The sequence below is a fragment of the Lithobates pipiens genome, unplaced genomic scaffold, assembly GCF_037356315.1.
Source record: "Lithobates pipiens isolate NorthernLeopardFrog02 unplaced genomic scaffold, aLitPip1_a1.2 Scaffold_1, whole genome shotgun sequence".
In the NCBI taxonomy this organism is placed as follows: Eukaryota; Metazoa; Chordata; class Amphibia; order Anura; family Ranidae; genus Lithobates; species Lithobates pipiens.
The window spans coordinates 120,567,819-120,590,319 of NW_027507685.1; the positions used below are offsets into that span (position 1 = coordinate 120,567,819).

The window sequence follows — 22,501 nt, forward strand, 5'->3', positions numbered from 1 at the left end:
GTATTGATAGGGTAGTGCAGAGTATTGATAGGGTACTGCAGAGTTATGGCAGGGTATGTATTGCAGAGTATTGGCGGGGTATTGCAGAGTATTGATGAGTATTGGCGGGTATTGCAGAGTATTGGCGGGTATTGCAGAGTATTGGCGGGGTATTGCAGAGTATTGGCGGGGTATTGCAGAGTATTGATAGGGTAGTGCAGAGTATTGATAGGGTACTGCAGAGTTATGGCAGGGTATGTATTGCAGAGTATTGGCGGGGTATTGCAGAGTATTGGCGGGTATTGCAGAGTATTGGCGGGGTATTGCAGAGTATTGGCGGGGTATTGCAGAGTATTGGCGGGTATTGCAGAGTATTGGCGGGGTATTGCAGAGTATTGGCGGGGTATTGCAGAGTATTGGCGGGGTATTGCAGAGTATTGATAGGGTACTGCAGAGTATTGGCGGGGTATTGCAGAGTATTGATAGGGTACTGCAGAGTATTGGCAGGGTATGTATTGCAGAGTATTGGCGGGGTATTGCAGAGTATTGATGAGTATTGGCGGGGTATTGCAGAGTATTGATGAGTATTGGCAGTATGGATGAGTATTGGCAGTATGGATGAGTATTGCAGAATGCAACTTACTTAAACACTACTAGTGACTGACCTCCTGGTAAACTCAAAGTGCAGTGGCTGTTTCCACAGGAGGCACTGGGTAGAGGGGAGCCGGAGCGGGAGGACAGTCCGGCGCGCGTGTGTCACACTGACGGTCTCGTGCCAGTGCGTGCCCACGCCGAAGTCATGTGACCGGTTGCTAGGCAGGGGCCGCTCCGCATCTAGCAACCGGTCACATGACTTCGGCGTGGGCACGCACAGTCACTCGGCGGCTGAGGAGCGGCGCGGACTACGCGCTGCATAGCCTCAGCCGGCCCGGCTCAGATAGCTAATGGGAACGGCGTTCCCGCTGTGAAAATAGTACGGGAACGCCGTTCCCATGCGTTCCCGCAGCACTCGAGCCCTGGAGATAGGGCGATACGACCCACACTCCCGGGGATCCTTGCCTGGCTTGGGGATCAGGACAATTATAGCCTCCCCCATAGATTCGGGGATGCAGTCCTCCCTCTCGAGCCCCTCAAGGAGTTTGTGAAATCTAGGCGCCACCAAGTCAGCATGCTACACTTATGCATTTTTAGTACTTTTTGCATTTGTCAAATTTACACTACAGTCCATTTAACATTGTTTCCTATGGAACACGTTCTGTAGTGCAAATCTGCAAAATGCAAAAAGCACAAAAAATGCATAGGTGTGAATCAGGCCTTAAGGAAGAGACATCAACCCTGTTTAGGCTTTCTCCTTTCATCATCTTTGGAGTAATAAAGTGGCAGTGGAACACAGTGAAGCTGAGTATACAGTAAGGTGTGTGTGTGTGGGGGGGGGGGGATGAGGGAACTGAAGAGATTGTCACTTCACCCTGAATGGGCAAGGGACAATCTCATCAAAGCACAAATAGAAAAAGGGATGCTCACAGGTAGGTAAGGGAGCTTCACCGCACCCCTTTACCTTCCAACACTAATTAGGTTGCGGTGGCCAGGGCTATATTAAAATGTACTCCCTGTTATCAGGTGCAGGTTAAATATTTTCTTTAAAAAAAACAAAAAAAAACAAAAAAAAACTACATGGGGTTAATAAGCTAATGATTCTAACAATTCAATGTAGTAAAAAGTGAAAATAGGCAAAGGAATAATGAACATTTGTAAAATGTCATGGATACAGCAAATAATCGAGATCTGCATATCAATAAAAAGTTGTTTGTACTAGGTTTTATTAAAAAAATTTAGATGGTTTTAGAAGAAAGGGAATGCCATATTTTTTTTCAGGATCAAATAATTAGTGCACATTAGTAAAAGGTGAATCTGCCCAGGTTTGATTTGCAAAAGATATGAATCCTGTTTGAAAGCCGGCAAACTTGAACTTCAAAGGTGAAGCACATTGAATTCTATGGGTGTGAACCTCATTAAATTAAGGGGTGGGAAGCTGGCCACTGCCATAAGGAAATTGAACAGATGGAGAAAAAGAAAAATATATACAGTATACTGTATATATATCATTTAGGAGGGAGAAGGTCCTCATGCTGCTTTGAGGGCAACATTAAAAATACACAAATACTTTAAAGAACATACTTGGGGGTTGCCTTAAAGCTGTGTGTGGTGTCACAGAATAGCATGATTTTCATGGACAGTCTCAATGACAATGTACATTAGCAGCGCATATTTATAAACAAAAAGCTTTTATCTGGCATCTGTATCGGTTCTCGTTGAGTAAAATCAAGTTCTCTTTAGGAATTTATAGACCCCAGATAATACAGCAGTGCAAAACTAGCTAATAACTGGACAAAGGGGATAATAAGACAAAATGTACTAGCGACAAAGAGTACAGGCAGGTGCTTTTTTTTTTGTACAAGAATTAAGAGAGTGCAAATGATAGACTACTGTAAAACTGGGTAAAAAGAAAAGGGGGGCAAGAGAGACTTTAAATGAAGCATGTCAATTGAAAATAAAATTAATACATACACGTGAGCAGATGAAAGGATTTAGATTTAATTTATAATCAATAACCCCTAGGGGTAGTCCATGATCTGAATACATACAATAGTAATACAGTAATATATATATACACTCAATATATTTTCATAATAATGATCAGAGTATCTGGAGTATAGACAAATCAATGGACATACATAGATGCAGTTCATAACAGAAATACATAAATTACCAATCAAAATCATAAAATCACATGAATGAGTACAAACTCTATAGGACAATAAATGATATTATCAAGGATTAAAATAAGCTTAATTGGGAATCATGCCCAATTAAGGTTATTTTAATCCTTGATAATATCATTTTTTGTTACATTGATTTGTCTATACTCCAGATACTCTCATCATTATTATGAAAATATATTGAGTGTATATATATATATATATACATATATATATATATATATTACTGTATTACCATTGTATGTATTCAGATCATGGACTACCCCTAGGGGTTATTGATTATAAATTAAATCTAAATACTACTCACATGTATGTATTGATATTAATTTTATTTTCAATTGACATGCTTCATTTAAAGTCCCACTTGCCCCCCTTTTCTTTTTATACAATTTACCCGGGATGGAAGCATGCCATTGCTACTTGGTACTGCAGCAGGTCACTTCTCTTAAATCTACTGTAAAACTGGGCATCAGTGGACAATTTAGTGAGCAAGGCTAGGCACAAATTTACTAGAGAGAGTACAGGCTCTGGTTTTACTACAAGAATTAAGATACTGTAAGGCCGCGTACACACGCGCGGACTGTTTGCCCAACCTTGTTCGTCAAACAGTTTCGGCAAACAGTCCGCTCAAAATTTGCATGAGCGGACTTGCCCACACACGAGCGGACTGTTTCAACGAACTGTTTGCCAAACAGTCCGCTCAACTTTTGAAATGAACGGACTCGCCCACGTAAGGCGGAGGCAAATCCGCCCATTTCGAGCGCATGTACAGGTAGGCGGGGCCCGCGAAGGAGACGTCGCGGGCTCCGCCGCCTGGAATGGGCTTAAAGGGGAACCCCAACGCCGAAAAAAATTGGCGTGGGGGTTCCCCCAAAGTCCACACCAGACCCTTGTCCGAGCACGCTACCCGGCCGGCCAGGAAAGGGGGGCGAGCGAGCGCGCCCCCCCTCCTGAGCCGTACCAGGCCGCGTGCCCTCAACATGGGGGGGTGCCTTGGGGAAGGGGGGGCCGCGCGGCCCCCCCACCCCAAAGCACCTTGTCCCCATGTTGATGAGGACAAGGGCCTCTTCCCGACAACCCTGGCCATTGGTTGTCGGGGTCTGCGGGCGGGGGGCTTATCGGAATCCGGGAGCCCCCTTTAAGAAGGGGGCCCCCGGATACCGGCCCCCCACCCTATGTGAATGAGTATGGGGTACAATGTACCCCTACCCATTCACCTGTGAAATAAAGTACAAAAAAAAACACAACACAGGGGAAAAAATATTTTATTGCACAGCTCCGGGGGTCTTCCGTCTTCGGGGGTCTTCTCGCCGGACTCCTCCGCTATGTGTGTGTAGCTCTTTTACTAGCGGAGGAGTCCGGCTTTCTTCCTCCCCGCCGCCGGCCTCTTCTCCCGACTTCGGGGGTCTTGTCCCCCTCTTCGGTTCTTCTGCCGGGCCACCGCGCCTTCTTGTAGCTCTTTTGCAGGCGGTGGCCCGGTCTTCTGTCGCCGCTGCCTTCCGTTCTTCTGTCGCCGCCTTCGGTTCTTCTGCCGGGCCACCGCGCCTTCTTGTAGCTCTTTTACAGGCGGTGGCCCGGTCTTCTGTCGCCGCTGTCGCTGTCGCCGCCTTCCGTTCTTGTTCTTCTTCTTGTTCTTCTTCTTCTTCTCCAGGTGATGTTGACACGTCGCTCCCTCCGGCCGGAATGCCAGAGCCGCGCTGTGCGGTCACTTATATAGTGACAATGGGGCGGGGTCACATGGTATATGTCACATGGGTTGGTCACATGGGTTGATGTCACATGGGGACTATGACATCGTAAGGGGGCGGGGTCACCATGTGACCAACCCATGTGACATATACCATGTGACACCGCCCCATTGTCACTATATAAGTGGCAGCGGAGCGTGTCCCTGGCATTCCGGCCGGAGGGAGCGACGTGTCAACATCGCCTGGAGAAGAAGAAGAAGAACAAGAAGAAGAACAAGAACGGAAGGCGGCGACAGCGACAGCGGCGACAGAAGACCGGGCCACCGCCTGTAAAAGAGCTACAAGAAGGCGCGGTGGCCCGGCAGAAGAACCGAAGGTGGCGACAGAAGAACGGAAGGCAGCGGCGACAGAAGACCGGGCCACCGCCTGTAAAAGAGCTACAAGAAGGCGCGGTGGCCCGGCAGAAGAACCGAAGAGGGGGACAAGACCCCCGAAGTCGGGAGAAGAGGCCGGCGGCGGGGAGGAAGAAAGCCGGACTCCTCCGCTAGTAAAAGAGCTACACACACATAGCGGAGGAGTCCGGCGAGAAGACCCCCGAAGACGGAAGACCCCCGGAGCTGTGCAATAAAATATTTTTTCCCCTGTGTTGTGTTTTTTTTTGTACTTTATTTCACAGGTGAATGGGTAGGGGTACATTGTACCCCATACTCATTCACATAGGGTGGGGGGCCGGTATCCGGGGGCCCCCTTCTTAAAGGGGGCTCCCGGATTCCGATAAGCCCCCCGCCCGCAGACCCCGACAACCAACGGCCAGGGTTGTCGGGAAGAGGCCCTTGTCCTCATCAACATGGGGACAAGGTGCTTTGGGGTGGGGGGGCCGCGTGGCCCCCCTTCCCCAAGGCACCCCCCCCATGTTGAGGGCACGCGGCCTGGTACGGCTCAGGAGGGGGGGCGCGCTCGCTCGCCCCCCTTTCCTGGCCGGCCGGGTAGCGTGCTCGGACAAGGGTCTGGTGTGGACTTTGGGGGAACCCCCACGCCGATTTTTTTCGGCGTTGGGGTTCCCCTTTAAGCCCATTCCAGGCGGCGGAGCCCGCGACGTCTCCTTCGCGGGCCCCGCCTACCTGTACACGCGCTCGAAATGGGCGGACTTTCCGAGCGGGAACAGTCCGCTCATTTCGAAAGTACAGCGGACAGGCCCACACACGGGCGGACTGTTCGCTCAAACACAGTTTCAGCGGACAGTTTTTCGGAATTTCCGAAAGACTTTGTCCGTCCAACTGTCCGCTGAAACTGTCCGCTGAAAGCCCACACACGAGCGGACTGTCCGCCCAAACACTGTTCAGCGGACAAGGTTGGGCGAACAGTCCGCCCGTGTGTACGCGGCCTAAAGGATAAAGCATGTAAAATTGGCCAACAACAAAACTTTTTTAATTAGGAATAAAAGTATGCCTGACATTTAAAGATAAGTGCACTTTAAATCAAATAAATCATTGCAAACATCCAAAGGTGACAGAAGAAATCATGCAGATATCACATAACAGAATATCATATCCATGAGTGAATGCTGTGCATATAAACAATGTCTGCAAAAAAAAAATCTGCAGAAAAAATTCCACAAATAAAAAGTGAGTCCCCATTGAGGAGTAAAGCTGGGTACATACAATCAGATAATCAGATGAATTTTCATCCTTTATTTGTATGCTGCCAGTCAGATATCAAAAGTGAAGAGGTTACTCACCAAACGAAAATTCTTTATGACAGAATTCAACGTCAGAAGTCATGTAATGTGTTCAATTGTTTTGCATGTGTTCTTAATTGTTTTTGAGTATATGTTGTCTTGCTCTTATCATTTTTTTTGCCCCAAAAACTGTACTAATTGAACAAAAAGTGGACGTTGTATTCACATCCCAAAAATTTTTTAGAGCCTGCACATACAGTTTTTGTTGTCCAAAAATTTGTAATTGTCTGTCGAAAGCACCATACTAGCGATCAGAAAATCGTCAGATCGTCCATCGGACTAAGTTCTACTTCCGATTTTCTGATCATGTATACAGGCCTTTAATCTTGTAATTAGATCATGTGAAATACTCTTGTGAAAGGAGTATAGTGTTCCACCAGTTCTCAGAAGCCCCCTACCAGGTATTTTGATCTCAGAGAATGGAGATCCAATGCGCCTGCCTGTCACACAGCTATAAGATCTTTCCATTCCCTGGTTCTGCAGCACTCCACATCAAACTTGCACATAGTGTAAAAGGATCAAAAGGGCAAATCTCATAGTATAATATTTTCAAAACAAGATTATATTTATTAAAAAAAAAAAAAAAAACAACATAGATGAAAGGCCGGCAATGTACAGAGAAAACAGCACTGCCACGAGTCCCACCGGCATGTATGATGACATCATGTACCAAGACTCACAAACCCTACGCCTCTTATGCTTTCCTTTCTCTACTTCTGTCAGATTCCAATATGCCTGCCCTGGAAGAAGCAGACATCGGGGGAATGAAGAGAAATGTAGACCATCTTTTTATAGTCTGGTATGCAGGATATCAGTGTGCTGCTGTCTTGATTTTGCTTTGGTACACCAAGCGCAGGGTTTTATCAGTTTTTTCTCTGCAATGATTTTTATAAAATGTTCAAGAATTAACAGGCACGGGCTTGCCTACACAGGAGGACAATACAATTACACATAACATCAGTCAAATAAAACAAAAATAATGAACACAAAATCAAATACATTCAACAGGGTATTTGGGTTTTCTGGACTGGTATCAAGTTGCGCAGTAGGTTGCCCTAGGGTCGGATATCCAAGTATTACCAGTCCAGAGTAAATGTAGAAGAAGTGAGAAAATGAAAAGAGGGAAAGAAGAGAGGAAAAGAGGGGAGGTGGTATCATTTTTTTAAAATTATGCCTTAGTTGTAATTTATCTATGGGGAATAGAACAGAATGTCAGGTTTGGGTATACACTGTTTTTGCACTCTTTTTTTTTTTTTTTTTTAACTATGTAACAATGTTCTCTGAATTAATACAAGTGCTGGTACCAATGACTGTCAGAGTTTGCCTGCTGTGTCTAGTAGACGAGGTAGTGCCAACATGGGCTATGCGAATGATGCTGAATGTCCTGCTCTTCTACGGAAGAAAAGCCATTCTGCTGAATTGGAAAAAAACAAGGGAACAGAGGATTCCCTTCTGGAAGGGCCTAGTTAACTCGATGCTGCCCTATTGCAGTTAGAATGTTTCTGTTAGACAACCGGCCGGGCGGCCTGGCATGGATGTGTCCAGTTGATGCATCCAAATTTTTGTATGCTAGGTCTTGAAAAACCAATAAGCAGAATAAAAAAAAAACAAAAAAAACAATGTGTTGTGAACAAAAGTCAGCTCCAAAACAGATGATCAGTAAGTAGTAACAGACAGACACAGTTTAACCTAAAATAACTAAAACTAAAAAGTAACACACACAATTATCAAAATAAAATGAAAGGCAAAAAATTCCCCAATAATTAGCAAACGAAGCAGCAAAGGGATTGGCGACCCAAAAAGCTAGCAATCAGAAGTACAGTTTTTAAACTGACCTTTATCTCTCCCTATTTCATTTATCAGCTTGCTTCCAAAAAAGTGACACCATGGCTACTCTATGCCCCTCCCCATGGCTTAGCCAAAAGCCCCCGTTGGCTCTTCTAATCCTGCTGGGCAAAGTTTAAGGTCATGCAGCGTATTACAGTTTTCAAATATTTTCCTGGACAAATCTGCACATAAATTTGGAGTGACTGTAAATCTAGAACCTGAAAGATTCGCCTGAAACCAAGGTAGTGAAGAACCCAAAACTCATTTGTAGTGCATACTGTAACTATAAGATTTTTTTTTTACATATATCTTTCACATCTGTCCTTAACTTCTGATGATAGATCTTATTCACAGCAACCTTCATTTGCTGGTTCCTCAAACTATATATAAAAGGATTGAGGAGAGGAGTAAGAACTGAGTACACCACTGTTACTGATCTATTTTCCTCCAATGAATCTGAGGAAGATGGACGGAAATAGGTAAAGAAGATGGTTCCAAAGAAAAGTCCAACAGAAGTGAGGTGGGAGGAACATGTGGAGAATGCTTGGTACTTTCCTATGGAAGACTGAATTTTCAAGATGGCATTGAGAATCCGAGCGTAGGAGATAACTACAAACACAAAGGGGCTCATGGTTACAAATGAGCCTTCGGTGAACACCAAGAGGTCATACTGTGATGTGTCAGAGCAGGAGAGGGCCAGCAAGGGAGGAAGGTCACAAAAATACTCATGGATTTTGTTTGGACCACAAAACTTCATTGAAGAAACAATAGAGATATGTAACAGAGAATGTAAAGATGTAAATGTCCATGAAAAGACTATCAGAGCCAAACACATTGTCCTGTGCATGATGCATAAGTACCGTAGAGGGTTGTTGATGGCAACTAGACGGTCATAAGCCATAATTGCCAGGACAAAACACTCCATGCTCGCTGTACAAAACAGAAAGAATAATTGGCTTATACATCCTTCAAAGGAAATGGATTTCCGATCCCAGAGAAGATTGGTCAACATAAGAGGAGCCGTTACTGAGCTAAAACAAATGTCAACAAAAGAAAGATTTCCTAAAAAGAAATACATCGGGTTGTGCAGCTCCTGGCTACTGACAATCACAGCTACTATGAGAGCATTACCCAAGAGTGTTACTAGATACATTACGAAGAAAAGAGCAAATAGTGGTATTTTCTGGTCTTGACTATGGGACAGGCCCAGGAGGAAAAACTCTGTGACCCTAGACTCATTGATTCTGTTCATTGGAAATTCACAGCTGAAAATACCAAAACAAATCATTGTGTATTTGGCATTACCAATAAATCCATTCTTAGTGCATGCAAATCACCATTACTAACTTGACAAGCATATAGCTATTCCTCATTCATTGGAACTTCCACTTCCACAAATTTGTTTTCAGAATACTATTTAATCAACCCCCCATGCTCCCACCTCTGCTACACAATTGTCTTTTAGGGGATTTTTTCAGTTTTTACTTTTGTTATGTATTACCTTTTCAATATTAAAACATGTAGCAATAGGACATGCAGCCTAATGGGTTGCTTAGTGTTTTATAACAAAAGTATATTCATACAGTCTAGTATTTTGGGACCATTAACCAGTTGACCTCCAGAAGATTTACCTCCTTCATGGCCAGGTCATTTTTTGCGATATGCCACTGCGTTATTTAACTGAAAATTACACGGTTGTGCAACACTGTACCAAAATAAAGTTGATGACCTTTTTTTCCCTCACATAGAGCTTTCTTTTGGTGGTATTTGATCACCTCTGTGTTTTACATTTTTTACGCTATAAACTAAAAAAGATTGTCAATTTAAAAAAACAAACAATATTTCTTACTTTCTGCTATAACATACATCCAATAAATGAAAACAAAAATTTAATTTCTTCATAAATTTAGGCCAATATGTATTCTGCTATGTGTTTTTGGTAAAAAATCCCAATAAGCGCATATTGATTGGCTTATGCGGACATTATAGTGTCTAGAAACTATGAGATATATTTGTGTAATTCTTTTTTGTTTATACTAGTAATGCCAGTGATCAGCGACGTAAAGCAGGACTGAGATATTGCAGTGGACAATTGGACACTAACTGACATATTTGACCCTTTGTGGGAACCATTGACAATACAGTGTACTAATGACACTAGCTGGGAAGGGGGCTAAACATCTAGGACAGGGGTCTCAAACTCAAATTACCTGTGGGTCACAGGACAATTTTTCACATCCAATGGGGGCCACATGCAAACTGTCCTTTCCCCCAGCATTGGTGTCATCGGACGCAATATTAACCCCCCAGCACTGGTGTCAGCAGACGCACTATTAAGCCCCAGCACTGGTGTCAGTGGACGAACTATTAACCCCCAGCATTGGTGTCAGCGGATGCAATATTAATCCCCAGCATTACCCCTACACTCCACAAATACCCCCCCACACCCCACTTCACAAACATCCCCCCGTACACTCCACAAATATCAACTCCCCCACACATACTCCACAAATACCCCCTCTTCACAAATTTCAACCTTAGTCACACAACTAAGGACTTTGCTCAGCCTCTGTGTGATGGCTCACTTACCTCTCCTCCTGGCAGTCAGCTGGTGGCCTGATCTTCTGCCTTCTGAGTCTTCTCTTCCTGTCAGGTCCTGGCTTCATCACATGTCTAGTGGCAGGGCACTCTGAGAACGCCACAATCTTTCACCCGGAGGTGGCAGCAGGACCCTGGATCCGGGGTCAGTGTTCTGTTGAAGTGCCCGCTATCAAATAGTGCCTGGGACAAACTGCGCATGTGCCATATGTAATAGCACAACAGCTGATTTTATGATCAGCTGTTTCGTCGGTGAGATGGCCCCTGCGCGCAATAGCCGACTGAAGACATTTTTCAGTCAGATTGTGCCTTTGCGCTGCCGAGGAGTGTTCATGTAGGTGAGAGGTGGAATTTAACATGAAGGGTGCAGATGTTTTCAATGATGGCCAGTGCTGCAAAGATGGGGGCAGAATTTTTAACGATGCCCAAACAAATCTGCTAAACAAATCTTTATCTGCTATTCTTCCTGGAGGGCCTATTTAAGCTAGCTAAACATTCAAAATTCTGCCCCCATCTTTGCAGCAGTGGCCATCCTTGAAAACATCCGCCCCCTTCATGTTAGATCAGCACTGGCCTTCACTTGAAAACATCCACCCCCTTCATGTTAAATTTCGCCCCTCACCTACATGAACGTGCCTTGGCACAATCTGAATGAAAAATGTCTTCAGCCGGCTATTGTGTGCAGGCGCCGTCTCGCCGACACAGCAGCTAATCGTAAAATCAACTGTTTTGGTATTACGTACGGTGCCTGTGCAAGTTGTCCAGGTGTTCTGTTGAGAAATACCCCCCCATCGAATAGTGCCTGGGCTGAAGGGCGCATGCACAATGCATGCGCTGTACATAACACCACAACAGCTGACTTTGCCATCAGCTGTTGAGATGGAGCAGGCGCACAGTAGCCAACAGAATTTGTTTTTCTGTCAGATTGTGCCCCGTGCTCCCAGTGGCAAGTTCATCTCCATGATGGGTAGATTTCTATACGTTGTGGGCGGATTTATGGGCACTTGGGGGTGGAATTACATGTCCAGTGCTGCAAAACAAAACTTTGTGATGGGCGGATTTCTACATTTCTTGTGGGTGGATTTATGGGTACTTTAGGATGGAATATCACAAAGTTTTATTTTTTTGCAGCACTGGCCATCTAATTGCACCCCAAAGTGCTTCATTTTCTCAGCTCGGTGTAGTGTTGTACGTCACTGCGTTCTTGACAGTTGAAAGTTCAGAGAACTTTTGGGTGACCGTGTGTATGCAAGCCAAGCTTGAGCGAATTCCATTGGAAAAAACATAATTTTTTCCTACGGAAAATCTGCTCGTCTGTACGGGGCATAAGTGTCAAATACAAAAAGTTTAATCGTTTAAGGAAGGGGTCTTTCTAAACAAAGGGCCAATTTACTGTCCATTGTAGTTTAGGGGGGCCAGACTGTAGCCAGTGGGAGTAGAAAAGGTCCCAACATCATTACGAAGAAATAATGCCCCATCGATGGTGTCAGTGGAAGGATTTGTGTTCCATCGTTGGTGTCATTGGGAGGAATTCTGCACCCTCATTGGTGTTATTGGGGGTAATTGTGCCCTATTGTTGGTATCTATGGCAGGGGCGGATCCAGAGTCTAGTCTCAGGAGGGGCAGAGACAAAAAATAAAGTGTTGCTTACAGAACTGTATTTAACCATTTACGGACCACCCCGCCGCAGTTTTATGTCGGCTGTTTGAAGAGGAATATCGTTGTTATGGCTGTATGGCTAGCTGCCATAACCCTGGTACCCTCTTCTTCAGCGGGCAGTCCGCTACAAGATAAAAGTGGTCTCTGCAGCTGCAAGATCACTTTTATCAGTGGCGGGAAAGGGGCTGTGTCCTGTCTCCTGTCAGGTATGGAGATGAGTGAGGGGAAGATGATAATTTTTTTAATAATTTTTTTAAATGACAAGGTAAATAAAAGGTAAAATAAATAAGAATTTTTTTTTGTAAACGTGCCCCGTCCCGACAAGCTCACGTGCAGAAGCAAGCGCATATGTGAGTAGCGCCCGCATATTTATACGGTAGAGCGAGAGCAATAATTCTAGCCCTAGACCTCTGTAACTGAAAACATGCAACCTGTAGAATTTTTTAATCATCGCCTATGGAGATTTTTAAGGGTAAAAGTTTGTTCGCCATTCCATGAGCGGATGCAATTTTAAAGCGTGACATGTTGGGTATCAGTTTACTCGGCGTAACATTATCTTTTACAATATAAAAAAAAAAAATGGGCTAACTTTAATGTTGTCTTATTTTTTAATTCAAGAAAGTGTATTTTTTTCCAAAAAAAGTGCGCTTGTAAGACCACTGAACAAATACGGTGTGACAGAAAGTATTGCAACAACCGCCATTTTATTCTCTCAGGTGTTAGAAAAAAAAAGTATAATGTTTGGGGGTTCTAAGTAATTTTCTAGCAAAATTTTTTTTTATAAATTGAAAACAACAAATCTCAGAAAGAGGCTCGCTCCTTAAGTGGTTAAAACAGACACTATTTTAAAGTGTTACATGCATCCCCATGCTGGCATCCTATTTATTTGTATTCTGACACATAGCTGCACTGACACAGCTGCTATGTCCCAATATGACATGCTGGTGCAGGTCCCTGAATACACCCTGCATGCATTCTGGGACCCACACCCCCCCCACACACAACATATTGCGTGTCAGTAGAAATAAATAGGATGCCGCCACAGGGATATACGCAACACTTTATGCATCCCCAAGTCAGTAAAAGACAGCCCCGTATGTTAGATGCATGTCTACAGCACGCCCTGTGTGAATGAGTCCTAAAGATGAATTTTACTGTCATTCTATATTATTATTATTATCATGATAATCACACAATACAGGTGCTTTGGCTCATGATGATAATGATGATGATTGCTAATTGTAACAAGCAGCATGGAGGGGGTTAATCTACTCACTGATGCATTAGTGACCAGTGGCAATTAACCCCTTGGTGCTGCATTAGTAGCAGTGTTGTTTTTAAACCCCTTCATGCAGCAGCATAAAGGGGTTAATTAATTACCATTGGTCATTAATGCATCAGTGAGTACATTAACCCCCTCCATGCTGCGTGTTACAGTTACCATTGTAACTGAATTATCCCACACCCCACCACTTCAGCAAGTTCACACAGCTAAGACTATATATATATATATATATATATATATATATATATATATATATATATCTATCTATATATTGAGTTTTTTTTTTCACGTAATTCAAAAGGGATGTCTAATAGCAAAGTTCTGAGATTTTTAGGAAGTCAGTTCAACCCTGCAGAATCCACATTTTTTGAGGGCCAACAGAGGCTCATACTGGAGAGGTCACTTACCTTTAATAAAAAGAACAAAAAAATGTTTACAACACAATCACAAAGTTATTTTCTAAGAGAGAGATTATAAACTATGATATTTATAGAGTTGCTCCAAAATATACCAATTGGCATAAATTCGGGAAGTGAGTTAGTGGTACATTATTGGTACCGTAACATTCTCTTTTAAATGGTTTTTCTTCCCCCTCGTGTCTTGTTAGTGTGTCAGATTTCTACTTTGGGGATTTGTTTTATTTTTAGTCATGTTGTTTTTACATAATCCTAAAGCGTATTCTAAATGATTTAATTATATTTAAAGGCAAAAACAAAATTGTAACATATTGCATATAACATATAACATATTTAGTTTTTTCCTAAGACTATAGTTGGGTCTTAAGCCCCATACACACAATCAGTTTTTCTGCTGAGTTTTTCCTTCAGATTTACCAAAACCATATAATATGAGGGCAAACCTTAGGAGTTTCAATGTGTATGCAACCAGGCAGGCCCTTGCATTACATGGTTTTGGTAAATCTGAAGGAAAAACTCAGCAGAAAAACTGATAGTGTGTATGAGGCTTTAGGGCCAATTTCACTAAATTGTGGTTTTGGCATCAGTTTGGCTGGATGGTACTATGTTCTGCCTGGTCATAGGTATAGGTATCACCTTTGGCAGGCATTGGAACACAGTCTGGTTGGATGCACTGGGTACCAATCTCTCTCTCGGAGCCAATCAGTGGGTGCGTTGTCTCGCTGTGTATTCCGGGAGAGGGTACTTAAGGTGCTGAGGTCACATGGTTCTGGGTTCCGGTCCAGAAGTGTGTTCTGACTCCATGGTCCTGGTTCTCCTGACCAGCCCCCAGAGGCCCTCATGGCCTGGGGTGCATATCCATCCGTTTCCGAGTCTCTGGACTGGCTAGTCCGAGGCACAGTAACTGGAAGGAGGGTTCCAAGGTGGTCCGATGCCGTCTCGGATTTGGAGAGGCCCAGCAACTCAAGACGCAACCAGGGGAGGACTCTTCAGAAGAGGGCCATGCACGAGGCTGGCTGCTCGGTAAGAGCCTGGAACTGAGCTGTAAGGACATCAATTGAATCCGCATTCTTACGGTATCGCTGGACCGGCTGAAATATACTGGTACTGTAAGAAAGTTCCTAATTTCATCCTTCGGTTACAACCAAATTCCTGTGAGAGACTTTTTGTGTTCATCTAACGTTTTACAACCAAGTCTGTGGCAGAGACTTTGCTAAGCTTAAATCACTTGTCGGCTGCTAAATCCACAAACAAGGATTTATCCGACAGCTGAAATATCCAGTTGCGAGTGGCTATTCCCTGGATCATCTAGCGAGAGACCTCTTTAAGTGTCAGCAGTTTCCAAAAGTGCCTGAGCTTTCCTACCCATACCCTCTATTCCCAACTGAGAGACTGTGTTCTGTTCAACATTTTATGCAAATAAAAATTCCAAACGGGATTCAAGTGTTGGTCTCTACAGTTTATTGGGCCATCAACCTCGGGAACCCCTAGATGAGCAACGAGGTGGAGAAGGTAACAGTAAGCCCAGCAAAACCAGCCGCTCCTTCGGGGGTCAGTGCTACACTTGCAATAGTTTTTCTTCGATTTTACAATTGGTTATCATGCAAATAACACAGATTTTGGGTGAGAGCAGTGCTGTCATCCTAGGCTGCTCTCCTGATTTAGACTATGAACACCCCCTCCTCTTCTGGTCTCTATTACTTAGAGCACTGTTGCTTTGTACAGAAGATAACTGAGAAAGCTGATAACATTGTTTGAGATTTCAGTTCCATAAGCATTGTCACCCAAGGACAGGAAGTGTGCTATTTGCATGTTCACCAGGTAAAAATGGAGGAAAAATCATGGGGATTATCCCTAAAGACATAATTCCAATGTCATCCAAACTGTTGTTGGTGCTTTTGCTGTTTCTCGCTCGTAAACTCAAAGCACAGAGATGTCATCTAGATGGATCACATTTAGCTGGTACATGGGATCCACCTAAATTACATCATTGCCACAAACTCTACATTCCACCTAGTGGCTGATAAAGAATATTCCCAAGTGGAGCACCTACCAGCTGATACTAGACACCAGTTGTATCACCTTGATCTGAGGAAGTGGCAATTTAATGCCACAAAATATGTTTTATTCAGTGAATTAAAGTTATTGGATGTTTTACTAAAGCCTATTTTTTGAATAACCACTTTGGGTACCTCCTGCCAATTGAACTACTGGTGGACTTTTTTTTAAAATATTAAACATGTTTTATTTAGGAGATTAGTTTATCATAAAAGGCAAAATAGTTTTCTGTGTGCTTGTAGACATCCATTCCAGCAAGATTCATAATTATACAGTCAAAAATACATGACAAATTGACAGAACACAAGGAACAATCTAATCTGTCAAATATGGTCTTCCAAAAGAAGAAAAATATGATAAGCAGCATCAAATATTCAGAGAACATCTCAACAAGAGTTTTTATTTTTAAAATTGGAATTTAGACTGTGGACTGTGTAGTTTGACTGTGCCTTTAGAAACAACCTTTGTAAAACATAATACTGAGGCTACTAGACGCTGTACCTTTGAAAGACTGTTTCACATTTTCACTGCGTTCACAGTAAAGAAACTTTCTATTTTCTTCTACTCAAAGTGGAAGAATTATTATTTATTACATTTTTCAATGTTATTTTTTTAATGCTCTGACATTGTGTTGTAAACTGACTTCATGCCCATGCTCAAAGAAATGTGCATGTACAAAGAATGGTCCACAGAACTAGGACTGTGTGTGCAAGCATTAATGTGAGCACACACATTTGAATAAAATTTGGTGTCCAGTGATCTATTTAATGCACTGCAAGACTCAGGATCATTGCTGAGTGGTCATCAGCTCATGTGACCCATGACCAGACCCTGCTTGTTCCTGTGCTGTACCCTGTTTTGCCTTTTGACTATGCCTTATCTCAATCCCACTGGTAACTGACCTTTGGCTTGCTTCTGGACTCCACACCTTGCTTATCCTTTTGGCTCATCTGCTGCCCATGTGATACAGACCTCAGCTTGGCTCCTGTTTACGCTCTTGTCTTACGAATCTGTGCTTCTGCTGCCTGCCATTGCCAAGTTCTGCCTGTCTGACCATGTAACTGTCTCCTGCTTCTGCAAGCTCTGTGACCACATTTGTGTTCCTTAGCTTCTACTTCAAGTTCAGTTCTTCTGCTGGCCAGGACTTATTACAGGAGCCATTGTATCTCTGTGTCCTGTTCTACCCTGTCATCAACCTCTGGAGACAAACAGGACAGGAGGTGTAAGTTTGGTTTGCCCTCTACCAAATACATAACACTATCCTCTTGATCCATTTCAATTATCACTTGGGGCTGGCAGCAGTGCAAATGTAGCATATCTAATTTGTCATTCTTTTTCCTAGAAAAGCAACCATTGGGGACCAACTAAAGGAAAATAGGTCCCCCGTGTGATTAACCACTTGCCCAATGTGCTACAGCCAATATATGGCTACAATAATAACAGGCTTCAGTTCTGGGAAGGCATCCCTGGATGTCCTCCCGAGAACGCTCTTCCCCCTACATCAGAAAATGTATGTGATTGCTATGTCCTGTGGACACAGAGGATCACAGATCAGGGGAAAAGAGCCAATCACATCAGCCCTTTATCATGTAATCAGTCTTATAACCTCCAGTAACTCAGGAAAAGGGAATAATCACAAGCCTTGCTTGAAACAGAGCATTGTTTATAATTATGGAGCTGTCTATGGCCACTCTTTTAAAAGACATTTGAATTATTCACATGATAGCAAGCCAATTATCCCTTTAGTATGTGTTCTGGATTGTAGGGTGGAACTAAGTCCCTGGAGAAAATCCAAACACATATATTAACAAAACTCCAGTTGGTTAGTGTTCCTAATTGATCTCAGGCCCAAGGTCCTAACAATACCGTTAAAAAGTATTAGCTTTTTGCCACCCTGCACATATTTGAAGTTGAGCTCCAGCCATGCCCTTAAATGTACAGTTAAAATATATACAGTATATGGGAAAACTTTCAACGGACAAAAACATGTAACAGTATACCGTCAGTTATGTGGTCCCAGACAGCATAGACAGAATACATAACCAGTTGTTGGATCCCCATGACAACAGCCACTTAGCTTGGTCAAAGACACCCCCCCTCAATCCTGCTGTTTGGGTAAAAGGGAGGCAGAACGTCATCTTCTCTTGGCAGCTCTGGTGCATACAGCATGTCCAACTGGCTCACGGTGCTGATCCTTTCTTTTAAAGTTTGAGTGTAGTACAGAGGATTATGAGAAATTAATAGAAATACAGATTTAAATTTCACTATAATTTTCTAAATATATGTTTAATTAAATAAAAAAATCAATGTTATTTTACTCTGTGGATTTTCAGTGCATTTTTCAGAGCCTGTTTCACTTCCCTATTCCTCAAGCTATAAATTATTGGGTTCAACATTGGGGTCATGATCGTGTACAGTACGGCCACCACCTTAACATCCTTGTTAATGGCAAAAGTGCTGGATGGCCAGATGTAGCTAAATGTGCCACTTCCATAATACAAGGCTACCACTGTAAAATGAGATGCACAAGTAGAGAAGGTCTTAAACCTCCCCTGACTGGTGCTAATCTTTGTAATTGCAGTAATGATTCGACCATAGGTCAAAAATATAAATATAAGTGGACCAAATCCTGCGACAACCACCACAATCATGAAGAGAGCCTCACCAACTTGCGTGTTGGAACAAGACAACTTGAACAGAGGCGTGACATCACAGAAGAAGTGATCCACCTTGTTGGATCTACAGAACTTAAGATGGGATATTGAGATTGCTTGGACTACTGAGTTGACAAAACCACTAATCCAACAGGCAAAGACCATTCGACCCCGAACTGCAGTGTTCATAATAAGGGTGTAGTTGAGCGGAAAGCAGATTGCTACATATCTATCGTAAGCCATGACTGCTAGAATATAACATTCTACTACCATGAAAAATTGGAAGAAATAAAGTTGGGTAATACATTCTGTGTAGGAGATGGACCTCTGGGCTGTTGCCAAAATAAACAAAAGTTTAGGGACGGTGGCAGAGGACAAAAGAATGTCAACAATGGCAAGGTTAGCTAAGAGGAAGTACATTGGCGTTTGTAGTCGTTTTTCAGAGAAAATCACACTTAGGATCACTATGTTCCCAACCACAGTGACGAGGTAGATGCCAAGAAACACGAAGAAGAGGTGTATCTGTGGATCCATGGTTTCAGAAAGTCCAACAACCAGAAAGGTGGACACTGAACTTTGGTTATCCCATTTAGAGTACTCCATTGAATAACCACATAACTGTAATAAAAATACCAAACAAAAATGTAAATAGTTAATTTAATATAACCATAAAATATGAATTTAAAATAAAAGAATGTGACTTTTTTGTGCAGATGTTGAAAATTGCATTTTTAAAGCTGTTTCTCAGCAAATAAAAGCCACATAACAATTCAAAACTTATATTTTTAAAACTCACATTTTAATTTAAATTCTACCTTCATAGAGACTACCTAAACAATGTAGAGTTTCAGAAAAAAAAAAAATCCAAAACAAACTAGTCTAATTATAAAGCAGCAGAATCGCAGTATAAAAAACAATTTTTTTTAGGCACAGCAATGTGCCCAATGTTCCAAAGCCAACAATGAATAATGAAAATGAATGTGTGTGCCAGAAAAAAGCCAGAAAGTGGCCCCAGTCACTTGACCTGTCAAAATCATGCTAATGGCCTCTTCTGCAACCATAGAGTTCTTTTGGCTGTGTTAAGCAGAGAAAAACTCAGTGACATGTAGCTGACTTTACATGTTATGAAAACACTTCATTACTGCAGTTGATAGTAGATATCCCCTTCTCTGTTCACTTCATCACTTGTGTCAGCGACAGGAATGCTGCACACGTAGATGCAAAATGATCTTCCTGGACTCTAGGTTCACTTCTATGCGGCTGCGGTTGTTGCGCATTTCCAGCTCATTTTGCAATGTGTTTCGCATTTTTTAAACCTGCGTTTTTGCATGCAGTTTTAATGCGTTTCGCACTTTTTTCGTCTTTAACAAATTGATTAGCTGGTTGTTAAGGACCGGGCCAGAAAGCCAGCCGCCATGTATTTAACAACTAATGCGTCATCAGTAGGGATGAGCTTGATGTTCAAGTCGAACGTATGTTCGACTCGAACATTGGCTGTTCGCACGTTCAGCGAATACCAAATGCTATGGGCCTTTTGCGCCAAATTCGTGTGGTGCTCACGGCCCACAATGCACTGAACCATCGCAGTGCATTGCTTGCTCATAATTGGCCAAGCATGCACTGTGACCCCCACATGTTTGGCCAATCACAGTGCCGGCAGCGAAGAGAGCAATAATTGGCCACAGGCAAAATGCCTGTGGCCAATTATAGCTCAGGGGGGTTTAGTACATGCCCCACACTATATAAGGCCACCTTGTGTAGTGTGTTCCGGTGTGCAGGGAAAGAACTATATAGGCAGGGACAGTGTGTTCTTTTCTCAGGCATCTGCAGTAGTTAGTGGGTGTTGTGTGCCTCCAGCACAGTATACACCTGTATCTACCCTTTATTGCTGGTGTTCTATCATACAGGCATCTGCAGGAGTTAGTGGGTGTTGTGTGCCTCCAGCACAGCACAGTATACACCTGTATCTACCCTTTATTGCTGGTGTTCTCTCATACAGGCATCTGCAGTAGTTAGTGGGTGTTGTGGGCCTCCAGCACAATATACACTACCCAATTGCTGGTTTTCCCATCTCCCTGCAGGTCAATACTATGTCTGGAAGGCCAACAAGGAGAGGCAGACAGTCACAAGCCAATAAAAGAGGGCAAGCAGGCTCTGTGTCTAGAGACAACAGTGCTGGTCATGGACATGGTGCATCATCATCAGCACGTGGCCATGGGACACGTTTGTCTTTATTTTCGGCAGCTGGACGTGTTGAGCCGCATCACGCTGAAGACTTGGTAGAGTGGATGACCAAGCCCTCTTCATCCTATCTCACCCAGGCTCAGGGTACTAGCTGCCAATGCGTCCTCTTCATCATCAGTCACTCCTTCCCCAGACCCACCATGTCCTCCTGAGGAGTCCCCTGAACTCTTTGAGCACAGTGTTGGGTACATGCTCCAGGAGGATGCCCAGCGTTTTGAAGGCTCTGATGAGGATACCCAGCTAGAGGAAGGCAGTAGCGTGAGCGCAGAGAGAGGGGATGCCCAAGAAGGATTTGCTCCAGTGATAAAGAGGGAGGGGATGATGAGGTCACTGACTCCACGTGGGTGCCTGATAGGAGAGAGGAGAAGGAGGAGGGGGAGGCACATCTCCAACAAGGCAGTATGCCCACCAGGGGCCAGCTTAGGGGCAGCACACCGACTGAATCACACCGCAGAGCTCAGCCTGTGCATGGCGCTGCCTCTGCGCGTTATTCCAAAAGTTCTTTGGTGTGGGCCTTTTTTGAGACGAGTGCATCAGATCGCGCCGCTATTTGCAACATATGTCTCAAGCGTATCTTGCGTGGCCAAAACATCAGCCACTTGGGCACCACATGCTTGACCAGACATATGTTAACCTGCCATGCAGCTCATTGGCAAGCGTACCTTAAAGACCCACACCAAAGAACAATGCAGACCTCTCCTTGCTCCTCATCAGCTGGGATCTCCAACCCCACTAGACCTTCAGTCCTCTCTGAAACCTGCACTGAGAGGAATGAAGGTGTAGAATTAGGTGTGTCACAGCCAAGTACTTTCGGGCACCCTGCTAGCAGTACACCCACGTCTGATGGTAGCAGGCAAATTTCCCTGCCCCAGCTGCTGGACCGTCGAAAGAAGTTCACTCCTAGCCATCCACATGCCCAGCGATTGAATGCTAGCTTGGCTAAATTGCTAGCACTTCAACTGCTGCCTTTTCAGTTGCTAGACTCTGCCCCCTTCCGTGAGTTTGTGCAATGTGCAGTTCCTCAGTGGCAGGTCCCCAAACGCCACTTTTTCTCATGGAAGCGATTCCGGCTCTCTACCGGCATGTGGAAGGCAATGTCCTTGCCTCGCTAGACAGGGCGGTCAGCGGTAAGGTGCATATTACCTCTGACCCATGGTCCAGCAGGCATGGACAGGGATGTTACCTATCTTTCACGGCCCATTGGGTCACTCTCCTGGCAGCTGGGAAGGATGCAGGACAAGGTGCACTAGTGTTGGAGGTTGTTCTGCCACCACGCCTCAAAAATGCTACTACTGGTTGTGACACACCTCTCTCCTCCACCCCTCCTCTTCTTCTTCCTCCATGGCCTCTTCCAATGCTCTGTCCTTGGAACCAGCGGTGCTCCGTAGGCGTTCAAGGGGCTGGCAGGCAAAAAGATGCCATGCCATGCTTGCGCTGGTTTGTTTGGGGGACAGGAGCCACACTGGGGCAGATATTTTGTCAGCTCTGCAGGGGCAGGCCAAAAGGTGGTTGATGCCACGCCAGCTTAAGCCAGGAAAGGTGGGTGGCGACAATGGCACCAACCTCCTCTCCGCC

At 43.9% G+C, this 22,501-nt stretch overlaps 2 protein-coding genes across 2 annotated transcripts in view; both read right to left on the reverse strand.

The window, feature by feature from the left end:
• Nucleotides 1-6,795: 6,795 nt before the first annotated feature.
• Nucleotides 6,796-14,093, reverse strand: LOC143988328 (olfactory receptor 1f45-like). Its single transcript, XM_077487805.1, has 2 exons — nt 13,962-14,093; nt 6,796-9,277 (listed from the first exon to the last, which is right to left on the reverse strand). The coding sequence occupies exon 2, from the start codon at nt 9,262-9,264 to the stop codon at nt 8,296-8,298; it is 969 nt and encodes a 322-aa protein (XP_077343931.1). The 5' UTR covers nt 9,265-9,277; nt 13,962-14,093; the 3' UTR covers nt 6,796-8,295.
• Nucleotides 14,094-16,061: 1,968 nt separating this feature from the next.
• LOC143974174 (olfactory receptor 1M1-like) overlaps nt 16,062-22,501 on the reverse strand; it is a 29,028-nt gene continuing 22,588 nt past the window's right edge. Inside the window, exon 2 of the mRNA XM_077475307.1 lies at nt 16,062-19,300. Coding sequence (XP_077331433.1) covers nt 18,338-19,300 — 963 coding nt within the window. The 3' untranslated portion in view covers nt 16,062-18,337. The remainder of the gene's footprint in view (nt 19,301-22,501) is intronic.

What these genes read in the sequence shown, in the direction of transcription:
- LOC143988328 (XM_077487805.1), bottom strand. Translation starts at nt 9,264, where the DNA reads ATGAACAGAATCAATGAGTCTAGGGTCACAGAGTTTTTCCTCCTGGGC.